Source organism: Falco biarmicus, chromosome 12 (genome assembly GCF_023638135.1).
Source record: "Falco biarmicus isolate bFalBia1 chromosome 12, bFalBia1.pri, whole genome shotgun sequence".
Classification (NCBI taxonomy): domain Eukaryota; kingdom Metazoa; phylum Chordata; class Aves; order Falconiformes; family Falconidae; genus Falco; species Falco biarmicus.
The window spans coordinates 8210296-8237548 of record NC_079299.1 but is presented as its reverse complement, the minus strand read 5'-3'; the positions used below and the strand labels follow the sequence as shown (position 1 = coordinate 8237548).

The 27253-nt window shown below is 39.5% G+C and overlaps 2 protein-coding genes across 5 annotated transcripts in view; one reads left to right on the top strand and one right to left on the bottom strand.

Annotated features, from left to right (window-relative positions):
- IARS2 (isoleucyl-tRNA synthetase 2, mitochondrial) overlaps nt 1-4061 on the top strand; it is a 38693-nt gene extending 34632 nt beyond the window's left edge. For both annotated transcript variants that reach the window (XM_056357215.1, XM_056357214.1), the window contains exons 18-23: nt 191-322; nt 952-1058; nt 1948-2093; nt 2233-2417; nt 3407-3551; nt 3703-4061. In XM_056357215.1, coding sequence (XP_056213190.1) covers nt 191-322; nt 952-1058; nt 1948-2093; nt 2233-2417; nt 3407-3551; nt 3703-3854 — 867 coding nt within the window. In that variant the 3' untranslated portion in view covers nt 3855-4061. The remainder of the gene's footprint in view (nt 1-190; nt 323-951; nt 1059-1947; nt 2094-2232; nt 2418-3406; nt 3552-3702) is intronic.
- A 227-nt stretch (nt 4062-4288) lies between these two features.
- Nucleotides 4289-27253, bottom strand: part of RAB3GAP2 (RAB3 GTPase activating non-catalytic protein subunit 2) — a 49111-nt gene continuing 26146 nt past the window's right edge. For all 3 annotated transcript variants that reach the window (XM_056357211.1, XM_056357213.1, XM_056357212.1), the window contains exons 15-35: nt 26903-27046; nt 26564-26646; nt 25950-26014; nt 25440-25530; nt 23130-23257; nt 21973-22186; nt 19275-19372; nt 18350-18455; nt 17170-17330; nt 15504-15720; nt 14954-15127; nt 14718-14824; nt 13616-13682; nt 12760-12830; nt 10597-10632; nt 9942-10016; nt 9492-9710; nt 7646-7735; nt 7343-7561; nt 6504-6662; nt 4289-6221 (exon numbers count right to left, since the gene is read on the bottom strand). In XM_056357211.1, the coding sequence (XP_056213186.1) occupies nt 6075-6221; nt 6504-6662; nt 7343-7561; nt 7646-7735; nt 9492-9710; nt 9942-10016; nt 10597-10632; nt 12760-12830; nt 13616-13682; nt 14718-14824; nt 14954-15127; nt 15504-15720; nt 17170-17330; nt 18350-18455; nt 19275-19372; nt 21973-22186; nt 23130-23257; nt 25440-25530; nt 25950-26014; nt 26564-26646; nt 26903-27046 (2671 nt within the window). In that variant the 3' untranslated portion in view covers nt 4289-6074. The remainder of the gene's footprint in view (nt 6222-6503; nt 6663-7342; nt 7562-7645; nt 7736-9491; nt 9711-9941; nt 10017-10596; nt 10633-12759; nt 12831-13615; nt 13683-14717; nt 14825-14953; nt 15128-15503; nt 15721-17169; nt 17331-18349; nt 18456-19274; nt 19373-21972; nt 22187-23129; nt 23258-25439; nt 25531-25949; nt 26015-26563; nt 26647-26902; nt 27047-27253) is intronic.

Below are 27253 nucleotides of genomic sequence, written 5' to 3'. Positions count from 1 at the left end.
TGGAACAAATAGTAAAGCGTGCTAAGGAAAAGACTAGTTTTGGCCTATGTACTTCGTGATGCTTTTGTAACTGTTCAACCAACCAGTTTGAAAAACAGCCAACCTCAGTTAACTCATTATAGAATATTGCCATTTTGTGTTTCATCTCAAGTGCAGACCATTAACGCTTGATTTTTCTGGTTCTGTCTAGCTTCGGAATACACTACGCTTCATGCTGGGAAACATGGCTGGCTTCAATCCAGAAACCGATTCCATCCCTGCTTCAGAGATGTACATAGTGGATCAATACATGCTGCATTTATTGCAAGATTATGGCAGCAAGGTAGGGGCAGATTGTCTTTAGATGACTGTATGTGTAACATTTTTCATGGGTTATACCTCTAGGGAAAATTCTTTTAAGAGTATGAGTAAAGAGTATGTATTAAGTAGGCAAATGATTACCACGAAGGTTTCTTTGATGCAATGTGCACTCCCTTAAGCACATTGCAAGTTTTGAGAGGAAGGCTTTGTTTTTAACATTCTTAACTTGGTTCTGACATAGACCAGTCTTTCCCGCTCTCCCCCGGCCCAAGGCCTGAAATCAGAAGTCTATAGAAACAGAGTAAGATATTTAAAAATGTAAAAACAAAACCAAAAACTTCTGGAGCTTTGGAAATCTTCTGTAGTCCAAAATTTAGTCATTCCTGTCACTCAGAACCATTCTGCTGGATGAGAAGATACAGACATGAATTTCTGGGATTCCCCCTGTCCTCTCCCCTCAAATTTTGAGTTGAAATTATTTCTTTGTCCGAATTGTTAACCAAATTACCATATTTTTTTTCCACTCCAACAACCTTTAAAGAAAAGATTCTCCCAAGGCTTTGTGTTGCTTCTTACAGTTTAAGTTCAGGTTCATCAGAGGTTGTCATTATGTGCCACGTGATGAAAACCGATATACTGTTCCTCCCCCAGGTTACCGAGGCGTACAAAGAATATGATTATAGCAAAGTTGTTCGACTATTGCAAGCGTTCTGTTCCAGAAACCTGTCTAACTTTTATTTCACCACAGTCAAAGACAGGTAAGTTCATTACTGCTGCCTTTAAAAGGGAAAAGACAAGTTAATCTGTTTGAGATCGAGGTAATAACGTTCCAGGCGAATGCCGAGTGACTGCGGGTGTCTCGGAGGAGATTTCACAGTTGCGTATCCTGTGTTCGTGCACTAAAGCTCACAGGCAAAAGCTTAGCTGCTCTCAGCTGAGTGTTAATGTCATCAGCGTGCTTCTGTGTTCTGTCCACTTGGGGTACTGAATCATTTTGCAAAGTAATCAAGCGTAGACATTTAAAACTGAAGTTTTAAGAGATAGATTCTTGGTTGTGCATTTCTACCCAGAAGCAAGTGAATCTGAACGCGGGAAGGCAGAGGGAAGGGCTTTGAGCACTGAGCTGGGCAGCCGACTGTCTTTTACTGATCTAAAAAACACGTAAAGAATCCGAAGAATGTGACCGATACCTTTGTAACTTTTGAAAGGGCTGTTTCACGGGGGAGGGAGATGATACTGACTGCAGGTTATACTGATCTTTAGTTTTCAGAATGCAAGTAAAGGGCAGGGTGGGGAAAGAAAAAAGCCCTAATGCTGAATTTTATAGATGAACCAGAGCAAAAGGCTAACGGAGCTGCAGGTTCACCCGCCTCCCTGAGAAAAGATTCTCTGCCATACAAGTGAGGCAAATTAACATGCCACGTACAGAATCTCCTTTCCTATGAGGGAGCGTGGCTGCATATGCACATGGTTCTGTACCCACGCCACTGTGCTTGCCCAGGAAGGGCAGCTAAGGAAAACTTCCTTAGAAAGGCAAGCTAGGTCAGACTTCTGCACTTCCAGTGGCAGTCCTGGAACTATGGCTCTTAAGCAAGAACAGCAACATGAACGTGCAAATACTTTCCAGCTTTCACCTCTGTCTTGCAGGCTCTATTGTGAAGAGGAAAAAGATCCTAAGCGGCGCTCGTGCCAAACTGTGCTAGCAGAGACTTTAGATGTCGTGGTCCGATCCTTTGCACCAATTCTTCCTCACTTGGCAGAGGAGGTTTTCCAGCACCTCCCTTATAAGAAAGGTAAAGCACGTATAATTTCTAAGCAATTCTTCTAGTGCACTGTTTAATTACACAGTTAGAAAGAATGCAAATGCAGAGGTACACCATTGGGTTTTATGAATAGAGAGACACTAAATTAAAAATTCTTTTGTTTGCTCAGAGGGTGTGTTTCGTACTGGCTGGATTAATGCAAGCTCAACATGGAAGAAGCCCGGCATTGAGGAAGCAATAGAAGGTGCATGTGCAATGAGAGACTCTTTCCTTGGGTCCATCTCCGGCAAGAATGCTTTGGAATATGAAGTCGTTATTGTAATTGAGCCCGGATTGCTGTTTGAGTTAATGGAGGTAAAAGATGCAACTAAGAATAGTGTTGTCTGTGCAAAAAATACTAATTTCTGTAAACTTTCTTCTGCTTTGTTACTTGCCAGGAAATCGCAGAATAGTTGAGGCTGGAAGGGATGGCTGGTGATGGTGTAGCCCAGGCAGGGTCAGCTTGAGCAGCTGCGCAGTTGGGTTTTGAATACTGGAGGGTGGAGGCTTCACAGCCTGTGGCAGTGCTTGACCCCCCTCAGAGTAAAAAAAGCGGGTTTGTGTTTCCCTGGAATTTCCTCTTTCCATTTCTGTCTGTTGGCTCCTGTCACTGAGCACCAGTTTCCTTTGCTGAACTTCAGGAGATTGCTGCTAGCCCATTTCTCCAGCCCGAGAAACAGTGCAGCCTTCAGCTGCGTCAGGCACTTTTCCAAGCTCCGTGTCATCAGCAGACTTGCTAAGGGTACGCTCTGCCCCGTCATCCAGCTTCCTAACGTGTTAGATGGTACCGGACCCCGTGCTGACCCCTGGACTACGCTAGTAGTGACTGCCAGCTCTGCACTCCTTGAGAACGCCTGTTGTAGTGCCGCCGGCGGTACTTTCCCAAAGTAATGGGCTTTCTTCCTCTGGGGGTCAAAGTAACTTGAAAATTTCTGCAGAGGGACCCTTAGATGCTGTAGTTCCAGTCTGGACTCTTCCTCTTGGCAGGAGTAAGTAAATTAGGCTCGTGGTTCAAATCACCCACGCTGACTAGGAACCGGTGTCTTAGCATCTGTTTTGAAGACCGGAGTATTTTAGAGCTTGCAGCAGCGGACCCCAGTTTTGATGCTGGATGTACACAGAGCTGTATATATGCATATATTTACACACACACAGGCACAGGTGTGCGTAAGCAAACTTGTGTTCCTTGTGACAGCTGTGGCAACCACATACAGTGGTTCTGCTTTTGCTTTAATATTTTCTATGGGAGGGATGTCAAGGAACAAAACCAGGTTGCAAGTTTGAAAATTAACCCTCTTCCCTAGGCACTGCAGGCTGAAGAAACTTCTAGTGTTTCACAGCTGAATGAAATAATGATGGCTTCCCAGACAACCCTGCTGAGCGAGCTGCCTAAAGAAACACCTGCAGATGCAAACATCATCAAAGGGACCTTCCTCATAAACTTGGAAGGTAAGAGAACTACCCCAGGCACGCTACTACGCTAAGCAGGTGGTACTTCTCTGCACTACACCATGCTTTGCTAACTACACCTACACCTACGAGCTGACTACTATACACATGAAGTGAGCACCGCTCTCAGCAATAACGCTTTCTTTAACAGGTGGTGATATCCGTGAAGAATCGTCGTATAAAGTTATAGCCCTACCCGCTGCCAAAGCAAAATGCCCTCGCTGCAGGAGATACACTTCCGCTTCCTCAAGCACTCCCTGCCCACGGTGCCTGAAAGTCATTGCTGGAAAAGGCAGCACGTGAAGATGAAAAGCTTCTGCACAAGCTGTTCCAAAGTCTCGAGTAGTATACAAGAGCGGTGGCTAACCAGAAGGTCTCTGTGCTGCAACCTGTAGAACCAAATGCTTAAGCCCCGGCTGAGTTTTCTGCTGGTTTGGGGGGAACCTTATGTATATATACCTACCTGTGTATATCACTTTTCAGCTTAATAAAAAGGGTCATTCAAAATAACCCGTTTACTTGGGTTTAGCAGCCTGTGTTCTTTCAAAGTTTACTTCCCTTGAAGTGGAACTGCACAGTAAAACAGCTGTTGTTTAATTTCTATACTGCCAGCAGGTGCTTCTCTGGACCCCAGAGAACCAGTCCCTCTCTACCCTGGAGTGCCTGCTCCTCTTGTAAAACAGAACAGAAGAAGAAAAGGTAGTGACCACCATTCCCTAAAAGGAAGGAAGAGACAATGAAACCTCAAATTTTATTTAATCAATTTACACAAATCCACAGCAAATTAGACACAAAATAGCACTATATACAGAGTATTACTTACAATACATTACAGATTTGATTGGTGTAGTGGGTCAGCTCTGACATGATACTCACTTACAGTAAAATCCTTTCCACAGCTCTCCCAGGATGCAGGAGTGTAATGCAACTAAGAAACAGTTTTGGTTTTCCCTGGGTTTCATGATGACTGAATCTCTAGCGTACTCCTTTCTGCAGAAGTCTGAAGTGCTGTCAGGCAAGGAGGTAAAGTCTCCTGTATAATCTTGCCTTGCATTTCTCCCCTACAGCTGTTTTAACCTCAGTTAGGGCAGTCACTACAGAAGTACCTAAAACACAGACCAGGGCTGGCCGCTTACTTTTCTTTACTATGATCTCGTGTAGTATCAAAACTTCAAGAAGCCTTAACAGCTACATTTTAAAGTGCAGTAATTAGGAACTGGCAATGCCAAATAGGTGAAGGAGGCTGGTTGAACAAGCCACCTACATAACAGTTTGGTTTTTAGGGGGAGTCTAACCCTTAGATGACAGCAGCACATACTTCAGAAAGGTAAGAACAAATTCTGTCTCCAGCAAGGCGGAATACTTTGTTTCTTACGTCTAATGCAAGAGGAGCAGGTTACACGATGGACTTAGGAATTTCAGCTGACTCCAAAAAGTGTACACCAATTTCATTTTTCTCTCCTGGCTTCCTTTAGGTAGACAGTAAACAGTACTAACTGATGCAAGATAATCATGTTTAATACCACCGCAATAGTGAGGATACTCACTATATGATTCCCTGTAGGTACTGTAAATAAAAGGGTTTTTAAGGCTAAAGTGTACTGGGTACTATAGATCTTCAGTGAAGTTGGGTCAACTATTTAAAGCAGGTTTTGACTACGAGTTAACATGTGCAGAGATCTATAGCATACTGCATCTTCTACAGCGATAAGATGGGGGAACGATCTTCCAGTAAGACGTTCCTTGACCTACTTAAACTCAGCAGAGGTTAATAATAAAGGAGAGAGATGAAAATCCAGTTTTAGCTGAAGCCCAGCACCTTAAGAGACAATACTGGGGGAGACCTGGCCTGCGAGAGGAGTCCGTATTTGTGTCTGGAGAATTGGATTCTCCTTCCCAGCTGTTTCTAGCGCGGGCTGTTCTCCCTGTGCGTAAGGCCCCAGCACGTTTCACCCTGTCTAGTGCAGCTGTCATCGTCACCTACAATGCAGTTACAAGGCACGAGCCCAACACCAGCTCTAGCTTCTGAAAAAGCAGTATTGGCTTTACATGGTAACTTCGGAGACTCTTTTTTATCATTATTATTATTATTATTCCTCGGGTGTAATTCTACAGCTCGTTTGGAAAAATAAATCATACATGGAACATTGAAACTGCAGCAGTTACTGCCAGCATGAAATACAGAATTTCACAAGATGTGATTTTGTAAACGGACTAAAACTGCTGTCAAATATATCCAATTTAGATAGACTACCGCAAAAAGCACTCAAGTCAGAAATAAATAACAAAGCATTTCAGATACTAACAAGTGTACTAGAAACTAAACATCTCTGTACTAGCGCAGAATTTAAAATATACTCCAATTTAAAATTACCTTCTGAAATTCTGGGATGGGATGCATTGTTCTTTTCGTTGTTAAACAAGAGCCACACAGAAGAAGTTTCTTTCAGTGCAAGTTCAGCCTCAGTCGTGTGAAATCACGCATTACACCGCTACACAGCAGAACCGCGCCAACCGAAAGCGTCACTGTGAGATGGCTTCTACCGCCTCTGTCAGGTTCAAGGCCAGGTTATACTGCCCGTGGTTCTCCGGTAGGTGCTCCATGACTTTGCTGATGAGTTTGGCTGTTACTGCAATTGGCACTTCTGCGTTTTGAAGTTCCCGGTGGTTCTATATAAAAGAATAAACAAATCGGAGCAATGTTACAGCTGATCATCTGCATATAAATCCTCCTGAGCTTGTATAAAACAGATTACTAAGGTTTATCAACTCAAGCTGATGTTTTGACCCCTGAAAGTGTTCTATCCTTCATGAAACAGAACTACCACCAGGAAAAATGAGAACAAAATCTTGTTTCTGTTAGTAAGAAAGGGCCCTTCAGCTGTCATCTCTGTCTTGGGAAACAGAAGCTTCTGAAAATCAACCCGTTTTCCTAAATCGAGCTTAACTTACCATAGCTTTGAGCCAAGTGCACAGTGTTGGAGGAAGCCTGGCAAGGAGTTCCGTACCATCCTTCGTCTGCACATGAAGTAAAGCAAAGGCCAGTCTCTGTCCAGCCAGTATAAGCAGCTGGGATGCAAGCACTTCTTTGTCAGCCACCTGAAGGTAGGCCTGAAAACAGAAAACCAGGGAGAAGTAGAGAGTAGAAAAACAGGGAGAAGCTGTATCAAAAGAAGCTTCTCAATACTAAAAGGACAAATAGTTTGGAGGCTATTTCTTGTGTAACCTGTTACTGTAATAAAGCACATTACTAAAAGCTTCGTAACAGCAGAAGTGTGAACAAAGGCAGAGAATTACTCCGTACACAGCAATGGGCAGGAACAAGAGACAGGTTTTACAACATATGTTAAGTTCAACAACATATTCCTAACTTCCATATAATCTCTTGTTTGCTTCCCCCCTCAAGAAAGGGAAGGATTTTCTTGTCCAAGGACTGGTAAACTTTTCCTAAAATAAGAGATTAACAGGCAAAAAAAAAAGCAGATTCCTGAAACTATCAAATATAGTCAAATTTCTAAGGAAAGCCATACTGGTTTAGACCAGTAGTACAACTCCCTGTCATGTTTCTGCTAGTTGCTATACACAGATTCTTGCTGGGAAATAAAATGAAGATAATTATCAGTCTTGAAAAAGTATTTTTCCAGCCTGGCTTTTTCAGCCTAGGGATTTTTTGAGCCTGATAATACTTGCCTAAACCTTCCAGGCATCTTAAGTAAGTGAAAAAAGTAATTTTAGCAGAGTATCTGACATAATGCTGTTATCGACTTAAAATCATTAAAAGCTGTTATTACCTCTTCCCCAAGATGATCCATCCCATAACTATACAGCTCACAGACATAATGCCTTTTGACCACATCCTCAGAGACTTGAAGATACTGAGCAAGGTCCACAGCCAAAGTTGGCCAATTCTTCCCCTTTTCAAAAGGAAACAGTTCCTCTTCTGAGACTTCTTTGGCCTTTTGTGATGAACACAGTGCCTGAACCACTGCACTCACAACTTTGACCAAGAACTTGGAAGCAAAAATTGCAGGTTACTTCAGTATTATTTGAAATTTTAGAAGTTTAAGAACTTTCAGTACAAAACTTATACCTACGTGTTGTCGTAGGGATAACACATTTGGATCCATATCACCACTAGGTAGCAGCTGAATTGAAGTAAGGTCTTTGAAAAATGCATTTTTGCCCTAAAATTGAGAAACAAAGACAGGCCTCAGAGATACAGGGGAATGCAAGTAATCCATTTTGATCCAATGCTAAGAAGCCTACTTATTTTTTTACATTTAATTTGTACTGCATCTTCTATTTCTCTCGGAGGATAAAAATGAATATTGTAAGTTAAAGCTACAGGACAAAACCAAACTTTTGTTCGTGCAATCATAATATGTCGAGGATTTGCTTTCAAACTTCGGACTGCCTGCCTACTACAGGTAGCTGATATATACTACCAGCGGGAGCTGAAGTTTGGATGTTATTTCCCGGTCCCTGGCTCTCGACCAACATACCAAGCATAATATGTAGAGAGAAATGGAAACTAGCTGATAGAAAAATGCATTTCATCTGTTCCCTACTGGTGTAGTTGACACCCGTAAGGAATCTTATGGTCTCTTGGAGCTCCAGACGAATCAAATTTCAGGTAAAGCCCTGAGTGATGGCACGTGGTAGCCCTTGTTTCAGCCCATCACGCTGCAGCAGTGACATGTGCAATGCCAAGCATCTCTGGCACTCCTGCTCCGTACTGAGGCAGGGGGTAGGGAAACTGGGACCGAAAAAGCGCCTGTGTTAAAAGACAGTGATGAACGTGTAAGTCTAGACAATGACTTGCCTTGTCAGAAATAAGGTAATAAATGGCCTTCAGAACTTTTAACCCTTTTTTCAGCCATCAGCCAAGATTCTCTAAAGACCTGCTAGAAATTGTCTCATAAAGCTCACAGAACAAATGGAAATCTTGAGTGAGTGAAGGCAAAAAGGCAGCAGCTGAGAATAAGAGTTGTATGTAAAAGAAAGGAGGCACAGGACCAGGATCTAATTTCACTCCTGAGATGTAATATGCATTCTTAAATGACAAGAGGTAGTATAATGCTTTCTGCTAACAGATAAGCAAAAAAAAAAGCGCATAAAAACAATGGAATTTGATCTATGGTAAAATGCTGAAACCAGACCCAACTGCTTCATCAGAGCTTGCCCACAGACAAGAACCTATGGCAAAAGCAGAGTAATATTCTGCACTTCTAATATTCCAGTAAATCATTAAGAAGAAATCCGCACAGTATTGCAGGACTAAATCATCTTTTCCACAGCAGGAATTAAATGAAAGTCTGTACCAGTACTCTGTGGGTTTTGTTTTGTTGTTGTTTTTTTCTTTAAATTGTAGTGTGGTAAGGCTAGGAGGAGGAAAGCTCAGTCTGTGGTACCTGCTTTGTATCGGGGTCAAGCTTTCCTGGAGATATATTGTAATGAATATTAAAAACAAGGTCACTGCATTTAAAAAGTGGTTTATATGCACTAAATGACAAGCTGCTTATTCTCTTTGAGATGCTCAGAATTCTGGAATAATCACCAGCAATAACAGATACAAGAGCGACACTAACATATATATTTAAGGTCAGAAATGTTACGTTTTGACTGATCTGGCACTTCTCAAAGTCACCAGAAAAAAACAGTCACCCAGTGTTCTTAGGAAGCAGTATTTTCAGGCCAGCTAATTATTAAGGAGCGGATTTTCATGCATCTGAGGTCACTACAAATCTTTTATTCATAAGGAAAGGCACCAAGTTTGGGTCTCAGCCTGAATTCTGGTGACAACTTCATTAATGCACCACAGTGAACTAATGTCTTTCAGACAATTGTGCATGAACTATTAATAGAGCGAACGCTAGCATGTATTATAGATAGCAAGAGGAAGGATAGCAATATTAAGATGTATGCTTTCAAAAGACATACCTTGCTATCAAACAGCGAAAGAGGCTTCACACTCTTCAGAGAAAACCTCATGATGGCATACAAGATAGTACATAACACAAACTGGTGTTCAGCAAGTGGGTAGTGAATGCGTTTCTGCTCAAGGGCTAGCTCTACGATCGATACTGGTCCTTCTACCGACACCCAAGCATCTTCGGTATCTAAGACAGGAGCCTGCATTTCGTCGCTGCTAACATCAGCCTGCCAGAGCAACGCAGAAAAGTAGTCACATGCAAAGTGTCCTCTGTATCGGCCTTCTATGCAAAAGACACTGCTTTAATCACAACTTCTCTGGAGCGAAATTAAGAAGAAAATTTCACATCGACTAGAAGTTCATTCCTATTTGTCTGAATTGAACAGTGCAGAAATTTGTATAACAATATTCTTTACATGTGAAGTTCCTTACCTGCTACAGGAAAAATAAAAATTTACCTCCAGCAATGTTTGAAGAAGATCTGAACAGCAGCCGAGAAAAGCTGTCATCGCTGTGTCACCCATACCTACGTCCTGTTAACAAAGAGTATGGTTTAAATCGTTTCAGTTGGAATTGAAACAGGCTTTTATTAGCTCTGTATGTTTGAGAAGAGTTGTTGACATAAAACACATTAAGCTCAATTTATTAACCTATTCTATTTAAAGGTAAACAAATATTTGCTGAAGTACAACTAATTAGAAATAATGGGAAAAAATAGGAATAAAGCTAAATGTAGCCATTTATAATACTGTATCTCTAAAGAAGACTGAATTCCTCAAGTAATCACGTCTAGTAAATTTCATTTTCTGAGCACACTGGGTGTCTTCCAAAAAAAAAAAAAAAAGTAACTAATGAAATTACGCATGAAAACTAACAGTAGTTTGTCATGTTATAGTCTGAAATCTTATCTTCTATAATATTTGAAGTTATACTACTGTTCTAATTTGCTTAGTCAGATAAAGATTAATTTACATTTCTTAAAATGTGTAACATTTTCTCTAGGGCTGTATTTTGAATTTTTTTGAAACTTCCAGAAATAAATCACAAACCAGTATTAAAATTAAGGCATTTTTATTTCTTTCCTTCCATTTAGACAAAAGTAGTATTACTTGCCCGTCTGCACAATCTGTCCTTTGGAGCTTTTCCAACCTGTTTAATAAAACATAATAATTCAGCACAATTAAATAATTTTCATCATAAGGTAACCGTTACCCCATGTTTTAACCCTTTATTACTATTTTTCTAATTCAGAGGGGGAAAATAGTTCATTACAGCTACATAGTGTGACACACTGCATAGCTTGCTTTCAGCAAAAGATTTGAGACAGATCATACAACTCAGAAATGCACACTGTTGATGCCCATACTTAATTCATCCCTCTTGAAGTCCAGGATTAGAAATAAGTCCCCGACGTCCTCAATTCAAATCTCAAAGGCAGCTAAAAAATTCCCAGTGATTTCTATAATACACTTGGTATTACATGGCTCTAGCTCTGTGATATTAGAAACACACACTAGGGAACAAGGGAAGAAGAAAAGGAAAGTGAATGCTCCAGCACTTTTCATTGAGATAGAGAAGGTCTAATAACAAAGTTCTAAAGGGGTTTCCATGCTTTGCCTGTCTGAATTCTTCAGAAGACACACCTCAATCATCCCCTGTTTAGGAATGTTACTAGGAGGTCCGATTTCTGTAAATTGCATCACGTGCTGCACACGACAAAGCACATACACGTAAGTGGAAGTTCTCTCTTCCATAGCACAAAAAAATAAAATAATTACAACAGCATGGCAGAGTCTAAACAACAGCTGAAGTGAGATTCCAGGGTCCTGAGTTACAGGATTATTTAAACTCCAATTCAAGTGATCCATCATCCTGTTTCAAAGTCTGAATTCAAGACAACTTTCAGCTGTCCATTATGGGACTGAGTACCGACAGATTTGGAAACTTTATTTTTCTAGAAGCTGGCGAGTGTGCTACTGCTTCTATGACACAAACCCAAAGGACTAACTCCCAGCTTTCAAGCATACATAAGTAATGATTAAAAAAAGATAGCAACATTTGTTATTACATGAGATTTGTTTAAGGTAACAGATGTGTGCAAAAACAGTTAATAAAAGCCTTTATATCTCTTCTCCTGTGAGTATTAATCTAGGCAGAAGTAATGGTGGTGGATTTCCATAAAGGCATGCAGAAAAACTGGAAGAGTTTTTGCAGAAGAAACACCTACTACAACTGAGCCTGTTTGCTGAAAGGAACGAGGAAGATGACAGTCTCCCAATTCATAGAGCTAAACAAAAAGCAAAAGCAGAAGATGAGAGGAGCAAAGGAGAAGGAAAAAAGATGACAAGACAGCAAATCCTTCTGGGTTTTGTGGGGTTTTCTTTGCTGGTTTGTTTGTTGGGGGGGGGGGGGGGGGGTGCCCCCATCATTGACAGTTAAATCACTGTCAATGCTTCTCTCTCTGCATCTGGACTTCTACACTGAAAAACACTTGGCTGCTGCTCTACCTCCAGCAAACCAACAGGCAGATTCCCCTTACACAATGTAAACAGATCTATCACTTACTGACAGTACTCTTCCTTCCTAAGCTGTCTTCCAGTCCTAAACAGAACTGACTTCCCATAAATAGATCCATGCTGTATTTCTAAGCGTGAAAAAACCTGAAGCTCAGCAGGGACAGAAGACTGCTAAACCCCACAGCAAACAAGCTGCCAACTAGAACAGAAGCTGATTTACACAAAGGTAGTGACAGAAACGCTCCACAACATCCGCAAAATGTTCTGCCTTTTGAAAAACAAGCACTCGTACACGCAAAACTTGGACCACATTAGGAAAAGCTGCTGTTTGTGGGAACCAGAAACTTTCATGGCAATAACTTAGCAGGAAAGAGGCACAAAGAAAACACTAACTTATTTATTGTTTTCTGATGTAAAATGACACAAACAGACACATACACAGTTTCAAACTGTTTCACAAATACTTTTTCTTTAGCAGCTACAAGCTAACACTGCACGTCTTCAGTATACATCAGCCTGTGCTGATTAGCTGTGATTTAAAGCTGCCTATAGTTGATCATTCCAGATTTTGATATTTTAAAATATGCATTCCTTCATCAATTCCAAGTTAGCTACATAACAAATGAAATAAGCAGGCTTTTGACGCTTAAATCGGAGATATCCCAGACTTTTTAAAACAATTGTTTAAAAATACTAGTTTCATTTTTCAGTTAATTATAAAAATTCAGCCTCAAAAATACTGCCACAACACTGCACTCACCTTTTCCATTAGATACGTAGCAGAAGAGAGCCTTTTTACTATGAATGTGTTCCACATCATCAGAGCAATACCTAGAACAATCGCAAGCTTGTAAACTCCAAAGGAACAGAAAAGAGATCTTACTAGCAATGGCGTGAAAAGCCAAAGTTTCTTTAAGTCAGGGAGGGCAGTTAAAAAAAAGATGGTGAACGAAACAAGAAGGAACTGTAAGTTATCCTCACTGCTTTATACTTGGTACTTTAGATTTCAGATTTCTCAGGGGGAGACTACCTCGGTGATGAAATAACAGTCAGAAATGCGATGAACCACTGATTAAAATTATTATGTAAACTGGGTTAAACATTGTAGGTAGGACAAACTTTGGTGCTAAGCAAGAAGGTTTAAGACTAGTTGTTTACGCATAGAGTGCACCTTATTTGTACACATAAACAGTCTACAAAAAAGGCAATTGTCATCACATTCACTAAAATAGTATCAAGTATCAAGAAATCCATCAAAAATCAAGAGTATCAAGAAATGCATGAAGAGTAATTGCAAGAAGCACGTGTCACTAAAATACAAGAAAAAAATAGTTTCAGAGCAATTTTATTTTAAATGGTTTTAAACACATTAAAACTTTATCTCACCAACTTATTTTCATGGTTCTGATGGAAACAGCGTTTCAACATGAAAAACAAAAGCTTGAATGTCAGCAGTTGGGGATTGGGGGTTTTTTTGTTTTGGTTAGGGTTTATTTAGAAAAAATGGCTATCACTACCTATGAACTGTATACATTCACACTAGTTGAACACAGTCGTTTATTCTGTTGTTTTACAATTTCAACAAAGATATTTTTTAATAATAGCTTCATACTTACCATGCTGAACGTGAGCGTTAACAATGCATCTTAGATGATCTATGGACCTAATGAGAAAACATGCTTCCTTATGTAAAACAAAAAAGTAAAAGAGCAAGTTAATAGATTATTCAAAACTTGGTATAAATGTAAACTATTGATTCTTAAAGGGCCCAGGCAGATTAGTTTAAAGCTACTATTTTTTGACAGTTACAAAACTTGTAAGTTATTCTGATATTTCAATCTTTTCTGCTATTACGTGACAAACATACGCACGCATGGCAAAGTAACAAACACACTGTGATTTCAGCACCATTTTCATGGCTTTGTTTTAGTATATGTTCTGCTAACATACTCCTCGCTGAAAGGTACCTCCACTGACTACAGTCGCTTTTCAAATACAAAATCCATTTGTGCTAGGAAGATTAATTTTTACTCCATTTCATAATGATAGAGTACGTTTTTCACAATCTCAAAGGAACCTTCTGTTCTATAGCAAGGTGTTATGCTGCAGAAATCTAAGGAATGCTAATTTCAATTTTATCATCATCAGAACTTTGGACAACGTTCTCCAATATTAGAGAAGCTACAGGACAGCAGTGGAAGAAAGAAATTTTTCTTTCTTTCTCCTATGACAATTCCAAGCAGTGGCCAGGGAATCCAAGAATATTCAAGAAATCCTTCTTTCTACTTTAAATGGAATGGATTCTAGTTTAACAAATCTAGTATTCTGTGGTCTGTTTTAACATACCTAGAAAAGAAGAAAGGTTCATCACTATTTTTGCAGTACTTAAACTGTTTTGTACTTGCCCAAGATACAGTCAAAACCCTTCTTCACACTGTTTATTTTAATGCAGTTTCCACATTTACAGTTTTGAGAATCTGGTAGCTTAGGAACGTACAGTCCTGTATGTCACCTTCGTGAGGTGCCATTCAGCCGCAGGCCCTGCATTCATTTTCTCAAATCAGCTCCTGCTTGCCACTTATCACAAACAAACGGTAACTAGTATGCCTTCAAAATCAGTCTTCTTAACGAAAGTTTTTATGAACTATTACAAACTTGTGCAACGGCTTCTGTTAAGCCGGTCTTAACCATTACTCCCCGCAAATTAAATTTTTTTACCTCTGGGTCCTTATTCCACTGCACCACATATTCCCAACAGCAGTGTGCATGGAGTACATCCACTTCAAGACTACATGGAAACTGCTGATACGCTAGTTGCAGCAGCTCTAGAAAAAGAAAATCTAAAGTCACGGGACAGACCTCTTCCCACTCTGGTTTCTGCCACTTCACAATAGTAGCAACTAAAACATCTCTGCAGGCATTTAGAATTTGAAAAATTTGTGTTATTTCCTTACCTAGGATTGTTTCCAAGCCTGCATCTTCTTCTGGTTCCTCAAAAAAGATAGGGGTATGCATTTCTACAGATTCATCAGTACGATCCGTATTGGTTTTGTGCTGGGCCAAATTCAGTACAAGAGGGCTGAAGCCTTGCTTAAAAACCCACTTTGCTACAGTGTCAGCAATACCTCCTAGGCCATTTTAAAACAGAAAGAAAAAAAAAAAGTATGAGGTATAGTCAATGTGTCCCACAAGATTTATGATTCAGAATCAAAGGACAAGAGAAGAGATACAAGTTTTAACTACTACCATTAATTACATAATAACTCTACCAATTAGAAAACTTCCCATTCAAGTGATCAGACATTTACAATGCAGTCTTCACAGTAATACCCTTTTACAACTTTAAAGCGGTATTCTATGTGGTTTGCATTGGTTTTTAAATTAAGAAAAGTAACGAGCAGAACCATTTCCTGCGCAGTGTATATCATTAAGTAGGTAAGGATGGCTCAGAAGTCTACTAGAAACACAATCACCCGTCTTTCCAAGAGAAAAAAAAAAATGTACCTTTCCCAGCCTCAAGCAACTTCTTCACGGAAAGCCTGCCCAAAGGCTCAGTCTGCAGTGACGACACTCTTTTTGTCCTTCTGCTCACTTTGCTATGCAGTAGTGTTTGAAGTATCAGACAATCCTCTAACTGTTTCAGCAAAAGTTTCCAATACTCAGTATCAAGGGAAAGTGCTTCCCAGGACTCCGTGTCCGAACCTACAATTATTTGGGAAAACTAACAGAACATACAAACTGGTTTAGGTCTGTTCAATTAAAGTAGCATAGTTTTGTTTAAAAAAAATGGATAGTGTTAAAATTGAAAGCTATATCCCAAGAGCTACCGCATTTTAAAGAATAATTTAGTTCAAAGTATGTACATCAACTACTATGCAACGACCAATCAATATCCCACATTGCTCACAAGATGCACAGATTCTTAAATAGAAGCCTAAGGAAATAAAGGACCTGAAAAGTCATCTAATAGTCCCATTTTTAAGTTCATATTTAGTTGAGAAGTGTGTTAGAATCCCTTCAAAACGATTTAATTTTAAATCCTTCACTATATACACATTAATCCACCTACATTTCAATTACCTACCATATTAAAAAATACATATCATGCACCCAGAAACACTGGATCATACCACATGGCAGTTCTGTGCATTGTTTTGCTAATTCCCACATTTATCAGCAAATGCCCTGCCAGAAAGCCCAAGAATCTTTCTAGTAGGGTGTAGATCAGATTTTTAGCTTTGTGCACCAAGGCAGTAAACTCTAGAGTTCTCAGAAGCCTGGCTATTAAGATTTCTAGGCTTTAGGACAAAGGAGGGGGGGGGGGGGGCAGCAGAATAAATGGCTTTAGAGGAGGGAATTTTTGAGGGAAATAAAGCTCTTCCTATATTCTTTTAAGAGCAGAAGAGAAGGTGATACAGGAGAGAGCCCATGGGTAAAGCATAGTATGTTGCAACATACCAACAATCCTATTTGGGCAACGCTGACTATTTTAATATACAGAATTGCAATAGTTAATTGCAATAAAATACTAAAACACTTCCCAGTAATCTAGTTACAATTTATAAGGCAGTCTACTTACAAGACTGAACATCACCTAAACTCCATCTAATTTGTTCAGTCAAGTAGAAAAACACACATATGCCTAGTGCTACGTAGGAATGGAATAACCTTTTCCATCTTGAATTGCAATGCTGCTTGCAGTTTCACAGTCTCAATCACAGCTTTGTAAAGAAGATACTTATTACCGAGAGAACCAAACACCCATCACCTTAAGAAAACATAGTAACATAAGTGCTAAGAAAATTCACCAGCGTATTTAAAAAAAAATATTGAAAACTATGTTAAAACAGGTTTAACATCCAAAGTTCAGTGGACTTCTCAAATTCACGTGGGAACTGTGTAGACTTTAAGCTTGTCAACATCATTTGCTATCAAGACAAAAGCTCACTGTACAGTTCCCACGACATATATAAATATGTTTAGTAAACAATTATGATGTATCATTCATTCGCCTCAGCATGATATTCTTCAAATTCAAATACAAATTTTCAGGCTTACCGGATGGTGCATGCTTGTGCCCGTGTTGAGGATGTTGTTTTGTTAAAGACAGCAATTTGCATGGAACTGACACAGTCAATAAAACAGAAGGGGGGCATCCAAAATGACTTACCTTTTTCTCTGTCACACTGTCAACGATCTGTGCAGTGATGGAATGTCCAACGTGAGCGGACAACAAGGCAGCTGCGTTATTTTCAGACTGAACACAAGCCGTTCGCATTTGCTGCCACCAGGGGGAAATGGACTGAGTGTCCCAGGACTCGTCTATAGCCACTGGAGGGAAAGGGAGGGTGGGACACCCAACTTGGGTCACCGGGTGTTCAAACTAGTAAAGCAGCACTTGTATTAATACAGCTTTTATTAGAAGCAATTTCCAATTACTCTACATTATCTTCTTCTAGATATGTAGCATACAATTTCTAGATTATAAATTAAATTTAGAATAAAGAGCATAATGTGAATTACTCTGTCTCCAAGTTTCCTTTTTAGGAAACAGGCAACAGATCTAAATCACGCGGCAGCAAAACCTGCTGCGTGCTTACTAGATCTAATGAATATTACAAAATGACACTTCACAACGCAGAGACAGCTCCTTTTGTGATTTCTAGATGCCACACATATTCAACGCCCTCAGGCCGTCTCTCTTCAGGCTGCCTCATGTTCAGCAAAACTAATTTATTCAGACAGCAGCAGTAGCTTAATCATGCTTCCAGTTTCAAGCCAACAGTGGTGCCCTGTGGTGAACTAGACGTAAGGGAACCTGGCACAGATATATCCACAGCACCTCTGTGTGAGGTGGGAGAATCAGGAATTATTCCTTACATAGCTTACCCCAAATAATGACAAGTTGACTTTATATAGCACCCCTGAAGTAAGAGAGATGTTCAATATACAAATGCTGCTAGAATAATGGTGTCTCAAAAAGTTACAGCAACTCAAACGACTTCTGAGAGGCAGGCAGCACAAGGTGGGGGGGGGGGGGGGGGCCAGAAATATACACCCGAAAAAGGGAGGAAGGACAGTCACCTTCTGGTGCCAAATAAGAGCTTTGTCAGCTTAGTGGAGAGTGAAACTACATGGCATGAAGCAGCCTTTAATTGTAACGCTCTTCAGATTTTGATTGCATTTTTGGTTAGTTGATCAACATGCAGCATGCAGCTGTCACATAACTGGGGGGGGGGGGGGGGGCGGGGGCGGGGGGGAGGAAACCCTAAATGGTAACACAGGCTGGTCAGAGTAGCAGATTTCTAATAATATCAGTTGTGTTTACATGTCCCAAATGCATATTTCACCTTTCATTTTGCTCAGAAGTGACAGCATAGTGTGAAGGCAACTGACAGAATCTGGTTTGTCTAGAATATCTTTTTCCTTGGAAAGCCATAAATTGAGAAGGAGTGACTGCAAAAAAAAAAAAAAATAGAATATGGAATTAAAGCAATTGAATGAAACTGTAATATTGCAACATACCTAATACAAACACTTTCTTTCTCTAAAAAATTTTGTGGCAGAGAGCAGAAATGTTATACCCATGAACTCTTACTATATGAATATAAATATTGCATAAGACACCCTATGAAGACTTTGAAATGAAACAATACAACCTGTATCTTTCATTTAGAAAGATACCTTAGAAACACCCTCTTCTGAAGGCACAGCCAGCTAATACCAGTATGCTACCAATCTCAGCTTAGTAAAAGTTATTAATACTACCCCTGAAAATCCTAATACAAGCAAATAATACTGAAATATGTATTTCCACTGTAGTGGATGGAAGAAGAGTAGCAAAACACAAATTACATGCAGTTGAAAGACCAAGATGATTGTCTGAACACTACTAGCGATTCTGAAAAATTTATTTTTAATTCCTTTTAAACTTCCCTGCTTGCAAAAAGGAATTATAACAAATGTATCAGTGCCTGAAATTAACTACTCTCATAATTTTTGCTTCTTTGTAGAAGAAAACTTCAGCAAAATTTTAACACTTGTAGTCCTAAAGGCATAATCTAGAAATTCCCACTAGAATATCCACATTTGCAACTAGATTTTTTTTTTGGCATCTCTTTAGTGGGAAATACAGACACAAATACCTAAAGAACTAAACATGGGGATATTTGAACACAGCATTAATCCAAAGATCAACATTCAGAATTTTTCCTTTCAATGTTTTGTTTTCAAAATACTACATCAAAGTTTTAAAGTATGTAATAAATATCTTACCAACAGGATCTGAGGGCTAAAACCTGCTGATTCCAATGCACGACACATTTCTTCTATGGAACTCTCCCCACACAAACACTTCCAGAAGAAAAAGCTGCCTGAAGCAAAAATTAGTCAACATTATGAACAACATAAAGCCACAGCCTCTTCCCGTACGCTTACACAGGAGATCATCTATTGATCAGGTCCCACTGAGTGCAACACGAAGGACCAAGTTACATCCAGGATGCCCTAATGGTTTACCCTTAGTGGAGAAGGTTCATTACAAAGGACACAAGTGTTCCTACCAATAAAGGAGTCATATAGAAAATGAATTTACAACAAAACAAAGATTATTGTACTGCTTGGATGTCCTGGTTTCAGCTGGGGTAGATTTAATTTTCTTCCTCATAGCGGGTACATGCTGTGTTTCGGATTTGGGATGGGAATAGTGTTGATAGCACACTGATGTTTTTGCTGCTGCTAAGCAGTGTTTACACCAAGTTCAGTGTTTACAATAAGCAGTGTTTACACTTAGTTCAGATTCTCACACCACTCCACCAGCAAGAAGGCTGGAGGAGCACAAGAAGCTGGGAGGGGACAGAGCAGGACAGCTGACCTGAACTAGCCAGAGGGATATTCCATACCATATGACATCATGCTCAGTATATAAACTGGGGGGAAAGCTGGCCAGGGGCCATTTCTCAGGAACTGGCTGGGCATCAGTTGGTGGGTACTGGCCAGTGGGTAGTAAGCAACTGCATTGTGCATCACTTGTTTTGAATATTCTAATTTTTTATCACTATCATTATTATAATTTTCCCTTCCTTGTCTATCCTATTAAACTGTCTATCTCAACCCACGAATTCTACTTTTTTTTTTCCGATTCTCTCTCCCATCCCACTGGGGGCCGGGGGGAGAGAGCGAAGAGCTGTGTGGTGTTTAGCTACCTGCCACGTTAAACCATGACAGTCCTTTTTGGTGCCCAATATGGGGCACGATGGGTTGACATAACAGATCTGACCAGAGCGTGTTAAAACAAATTTGTTCTAAGCATTCATTATATTAGTTTAATAGTCGCTGGTCACAATGTTATTTATTTGCTCTCAAGAGTTGCATTATCTAACACCTTACTTACCGTACGTGTTCCCTGATGTGCTGTTTATCCCCTCTGGGGGCTGGGTTAAGGTTATTATTCTGTGGTACTTTGTAACACTGGCCTAAAAAATGGTAAAATTGCTGGTGGCACAACTGCTCTGGTGTTTCTACTCAGCGTGACCATCATCTCTGTACTTCAGGAGCCATCTATTGGAAACGACCAATAATTACACCTTTTACTTTCCTCCACCTTTCCCATCTCCTCCAGGCTAATTACAATAGCTCTTCAGAATTTTTAATATCTTCAGGATGCTTGAACCAGCATGTTTCTATTGCTATGTCTCCTGAATGTGTTTCAGGTCTTGCTTTGGGTTAAACAGCTGTTTAAGAATACCACCCAGAGATCTGCATCGAGGCTGGACAGGTGAGAGTGGCGGGGGGGGGGGGGGGGGGGGCGGGGGCGGTGATAGTGTGGGCAAGTGCTTAGGACAGTGGTCACCCAGTGGTCACCTCCAGTGTTTTGGAATTTCACTTCTGAACAAGCACAGAATCCTGAACAACTAGTAAAATAGCTGGGAAGAAGTATGCTGTCACCCTGTCAATTCTGGAGACACACAAATCACTGCCACACGGCGGGAGAGCCCTGCTCAACACAATCCACACCCTCAAGGGAAGAGGTGTCTGGATCTGACACCATGACAGGCTCCACAACTGCTCCAACCCTGGCGACAGGCACCGTGGCTACTCCAACCCCCACTACAGGCACCATGGCTGAACCACAGTACTTCTATCCCCGTTCTTAAAACTAAATATATTGTTATGGTAGAGAAAATGCAAATTCTAAGATTGCTTCAGAACAGCCTTTCATCTTCTTACAGACGAAAGCCAAACTTCTGCCTAACTTTTCAATCCCAATTCCTCTGAAAGTCTGACAATTATAGCTAAAATAAGCAGGAGGCTACAAAGCGACAGCCATACAACACCTATGCACAGAATTCCGTGTTCACACCAAAATTTCCCTGGAAAAGAAACCTTCTGGAAAGACAGTGCCTTTGAGACAAATTTAGCTCAAGCGGCTTCCACTAGTTATTCTCCAAGGTCCCCTCAAGGACAGTCTGGAACAGATTTGCAAACTATAGCAGACTACAGACAGTAACCCCATCATACAACCCAACAGACAGCCCACACGCTCTCCCCATCCATAATATTTCAGATCAACATTGTCCAAAGTCTCAGCTCAACAAATGTGGAATCCTTACTCTATCACCTAATGGTCCTATGCTGCCTCTAGTCAGCTCCCCCATCTCTGAGGGTAAAGTCAGCCCAGAAACAGCAAAATACAGCTGCTCTGTGAAGTATCTAGTTATCACTGTCCAACTTAGTGGCATTCATAAACAAATAAACAGTCGTAACATCACTTTAGGGTAGTTATATCCACAGTTATAGTCAACTTGTATTAATATCCATCTAGGTAGAGAGACCTATAACTAAAGGTGAGAGTCTGGAAGTAGCACTGTCACATACTACTTCAAGGTAAACCAGATTAAGGCTAGAATATTTATACCATCTTAGATTATAATCAGTCTTCAAGTTATATGACAAACAGTTTGGTAGCTCTTACCTAAAGCCACATACTCTCCATCTTCCATATTTTTCACATTAATCATGTCCTTTTCATATTCCAAATATTCTAAGAACATTTTCACAGACAGTGAGTCATCCTTCTCATCAGCAAACTGAACAGTACTTTGTGTGTTTTCTTTCTTGTAGTTCTCCAGTAAAGTTTCAAGCCTACGAAAATCTTTTTCTTCCAGTCGAAGCAGTTTAGCCAAGTCCTTAAAGGCAAAAGCCAAAAAAATCCACAAGTAAACAGATGTTTTGAAAAACACAGTAAAAACTACAGCAAAAGTCAGAAGAGGCAAAATATTTCATTTTGAATATTAAAGATGTCTTTAAAAAGTAAAGATTAAATAATCTCAAAAAAAAAAAAACCCACCGAAACCAAAAGAGGGCAGATTTAGATTAGGTATCGAGAAGAAATCCTTCACTGTGAGGGTGCTGAGACACTGGCACAGGTTGCCCAGAGAAGCTGTGGATGCCCCATCCCCAGGGGTGTTCAAGGCCAGGCTGGACAGGGCTTTGAGCAGCCTGGTCTGGTGGAAGGTGTCCCTGGCATGGCAGGAGGGTTGGAACTAGATCATCTTTAAGGTCCCTCCCAACCCAAGCAAACCGTTCTGTGATGATGATTATGAAAATCAGCTATTCATACAGCTCACAGGAAGACCTTGACTAGCTTCATATTTAAGGACTTCAACCAATGCATTTCCCACATTTAGATCGTGCTGATAACATAACAATCATCCATCGAGCAAACAAGCCTATATAACACCACTCCACATGGCTTTTACAAATGTATAAGCAGTTCTACAAATTATTATCAAAAGCAAACCAAATTATGATGCTATAAAAGTAAGTATCAGAATTTGTTATTTCTACTGGTCCCAAAACACCCCTCCAAAACTAAACAAAGGTAAGAATATGCTTTGGATAAAGGACTGAACTGTCTCAACTCTGTGACTGCTAAAGAGTATTAGGTAGATGAATTACACAGCGGGGGAAAAAAAACACATTACAAAACAATGACTTCACTAAAAGTTCCAAGCCACAAAAACATGTAACTTGCTTACCTCCTTATTTTATCCAAGGCCTTGAAAACATATTTTTATGCCCAAATCATTACTCGATTCTATAAGACAATTGCATTTTGAAGTTACTCACATTATCCGAGGGTGGAGTGTCTTTCTGTATGCTTTGGGAATTTAGTTTGCTAACTAGTTCATAAAGATGTAACAGCTTTAACTTGTTTGCGCAGAACTGCAGTAGTCCTTCATCCACACACTCAAGCTCTGAGAAAAAAATAAAACCTCATTTGAATTTGAATATACAGCCCGGAATAGTGAAACATACTTCACAGCTGCATTAAACTTCTCCTTTATTACAACTGCAGAGACTTACGTCTCTCAATGTAATTTTTTGATGCGCTGCTGCCTGCAATTACTATATTTAATTCACAGCAGTATAAAACAAGAATTATTTTTTCCGAGAAGTATTAGAGAAAGATATCAGGCTCATTTTTTAACTGAAGAAGGTTGACAATGTGGAACTGAACAAAAGACAAATCTATTCTAATTTCCTGGTTTAAGGCCAAACCAGAAATTGCCAAAAACTGAAATACATTAAGTCTCAAACATATTTTCTTTTATCAAGAATACCAGACTACAATATTTTATTCATTCTTACAGTATTTTAAGCATATTCCTCGCATCAGAAGAGAGCTTAATATCTACTGAAATGAATTCAGTTTCACCTCTGCAAGACACTGCCTTTTGTATTTCTACAATCTCAGTCGGAAATTTCATGTATCTATTGACATTCAAATTTCAGTAACAATTAAAACAATCAGAATATAAGAAACTAACATCAACATAACGTTGACAGAATCTCTATGCCAACTTATTTATTTTAAAAGAAAGTATTTTAGAGATCCTGAGAGGCCCTTTCTATACAAAAGATATCTCTGAATATATCGTCTTCAGCTGAAACAGCTTCTAAACATGATTTTCTCCCTACAAACCCTTAAATACTTTTGACACGTTGCTATTAAAAATCCTAAAAACAGAAAAGAAATGCACAGAGCTTGCCACACAGTCACTTGACCTTTTCTTTGCAACTACAGCATTCAGAGCCCAGCATCTCCTTCACGTTATCTTCTACCTACTAAGCACAAGTGGAAGGATGCGCCACTACTGTTCTGAAATTAGAAGGCCAGAACATCAGCCAAGTTTCTCTTTCTTATGACTGTGAGGAGAGAATGTTATGTATGACAATAAGAGATTAAAGATTAAAAATACACGAACAGACCCCAGTAGGTATACAGTTCTGTCAATCTCTCTTCAGCGTAAAAGGCCACGTTTCCATTTTTCTTCAGTTTTTTAGGAGTTCCAATATAAATGGACAATGCTAGTGATTTAGAATGTCAGACCAAAATTAGGTAGAGAACTCACGTGTGAAGCTCTCAACCTCCTCTATCTACTTCAAGAAAATGGTAACAGAAACCCCACCACTGATACAAGTGAAAGAAAGAGATCCTCTCAAGGCTCTGAAACTACAAAAATATGTTGTCACATTCTCACTGAGGCACGACAAGGGACGCAGCCTTTCTAATTAACAAATGGCTTATTGAGGACTTCCACACAACAGTGGTAGGGATTTCTTGACTCCTATGGCTGAAGCCTCATCTAACAAGCTGAATTAAATCCAGTGATAACCAAAACAAAGAAAAAGCAGCTGCGCTGCTGAGAAGTCCCAACACATGCAAAGGAAGTGGGAGGCACCTTCTTCTCCGTTCCTCAGTCCCCAGCTGGGTCTCCCAAATGTGGTCACCTCAAGCACAAAGGCGGCTCTCCCAATTTTAAAAAGATCAAAGTGTCTAATTTCAAAGAAACAATCTTGCAGACTTTCAGCAACAAGATTTTGAATGGGAAATGACATTTCCTGACACTGGCTCCGAAATCTCTACTAACATATGAAATATAGCTTCAGCAAAGCTTCCCAAGAAAAGATACCAGGCATCTGGCCAGAGCTCACATCCTCAGTAATAAGGATTTTGTGCTTCCAGTACATTAAAATTCACAGATCCAAAGTACCATATACTTACTGCCTTCCTTGGAGAGAGAACAAACTAAAACATCTACAGACAGAAGTCTGTGAAAGCTTCTTTCTGAAGGAAACTTTTACTAGATTGAAGTACCAAGCCCAGTTGTTGGGGGTTTGGGTTTGTTTTTTAAAATATAATCACAAGTTACTAAGCACATAGCAAGCATAGCAAAGCATACTTACTAGCAAGCTATTTGCAGTCTGCATTTTAAAGAAATAAATAATGTAGAAGCAACATCCTATAGTATGTAGCAGCAAAACTAAGCAGACCAAGTCTAGTCTTATGGGAAAGAATAGTTCTACAATAGTCTTACAGCACTGCAGACAAGGTGCAAACGCCTCTCCATATTTACAAAATAAATATCCACCTACCCTGTTTTTTTAAATTATCCATTAATGTCTGAGTGATGTTTGTGAGAGATGAAAGCGGCACACGTTCACTTGTCAGTATACTTTCCAGAGCCTGTTAAGCAGACGTTCAACAGAATTAAACATTTACTTAATTTCACTGTAAAAATATATAAGGTAAGCCAACAATAGCGCAACTTTGACAATGATTTTTCATCTATATTTTGTCTTCACATATACTTGTGGCATACTTTGATCCTACAGAAAGGTCTGCTCTCTTGTTATTACTTTGACTTTTAGCACAGAAGATGCCTTGGGGAAGTCACAAGTCAAAATTAATTCCAATTAATAAATGGTAAAGAAAAAAATTAAACCCACAAAACCCACATCAGAACAAAATAGCTCAATTATTTCCTCCAAGTAATTCTAGGAAAAAGTAACGTACTTTGAAAGACTTAAAAAGATTTAGCACTCTTAATCTGATCATGCAATTTTTTCCCTAATATTGAAGTATACTAGCTTCTACGTATTCACCTGTTTCTTTGTAGCAGGGTATTTGATATCAAGTATTAATTCCTTTGCTTCAGCTTCAATCAGATCTGCAAAGAAATACAGTCACAACTTCAATTCATATTTCTCAAACTCGTTCTGAAAAGTCAGTCAACCCACACCACAGTGTAGCTTGAACCCACGTGCATCTATAGAGATGAAGACACTATTAGAGAAGTTGATAAAACAAGCTTGGGGAAAATGAAACAAAATAACAGCTAAGTGCCACCTCTTAAACCAAATCCATCTTTTGTAAGATATGTGTATTACTGACAGAAAGAAGGATACCTATAGAGTCAAATGCTGAACTCCATTACACAGCATAACTGACCGCAACCACACTGTGTTTCATGCAAGCACTCAAAGTATAGTTTAGTTAAGATTTACAGGGCAGACAAGGCTTATACTGGATCCCTGCACAAGATTAAATTTAATCTGGTAGTTTATTAAAAAAAAAACAAGCTAAAGATCGTAATTCATAGCACATACAGCTGTCGGAACGTAGCACAATCAGACCTGGGTTTGCATCCTTACAGGTCAGATAACACAAGAACCACTTGACAACGTACCGTCTTAAGAAATTATACAAGAGAACCTACCTGGATCTGAGGTTTTAGCTTTGAGTAAAGCATTTAACTTCTTCACTAGATGCATATCCTTTGCTCGCTCACTCTTCTTATCACTGAAGGGAAATAATTTTAATTGTATGAGTGAAAAGAACTAAAGTGAAGGATTCTGAAAAAAACCCCTTTAATCATGTATGTTACTTTTAAGTAACATCACATTAATAAAAATCAAGTCAATGCATACGAAACAATAAGACTATTACTAGAGTACTAGTCAGAAGGAACACCAGAATTGCTTTCTCTACATAAAACATTGTTTCCAAAAAACCTAACAAAATTCATTTGGTCATACAGAGCACATAAAGTCCTTACCTCAGTGCTAGATGGAAAGGTACATGGATAGTTTTTACACTTCCAGAGACTGGATCAACGAGGCATATCTGATAAGTCTGGGGCTGCCACCCCTGACTGGTCACATTGTTTAGACCCATTATTTTATAACCAGGATACAACAACCTGAAACAAACGAACAAAAAAACCCTGTGGCCTTTAGAGTGAAGAAAAAATTAACAACCTTCCCCTTTCTACACATTGAATAAAAAGTTGACAAATTTTATAGAGCTGAAATTTTATAGAGCTGAAGTTTAACAACTGCTAAATGCATTTATCAAAAAAGACGGTAGAGTGATGAAACATGACAAAGTCCCCTTGTATAAAACAACA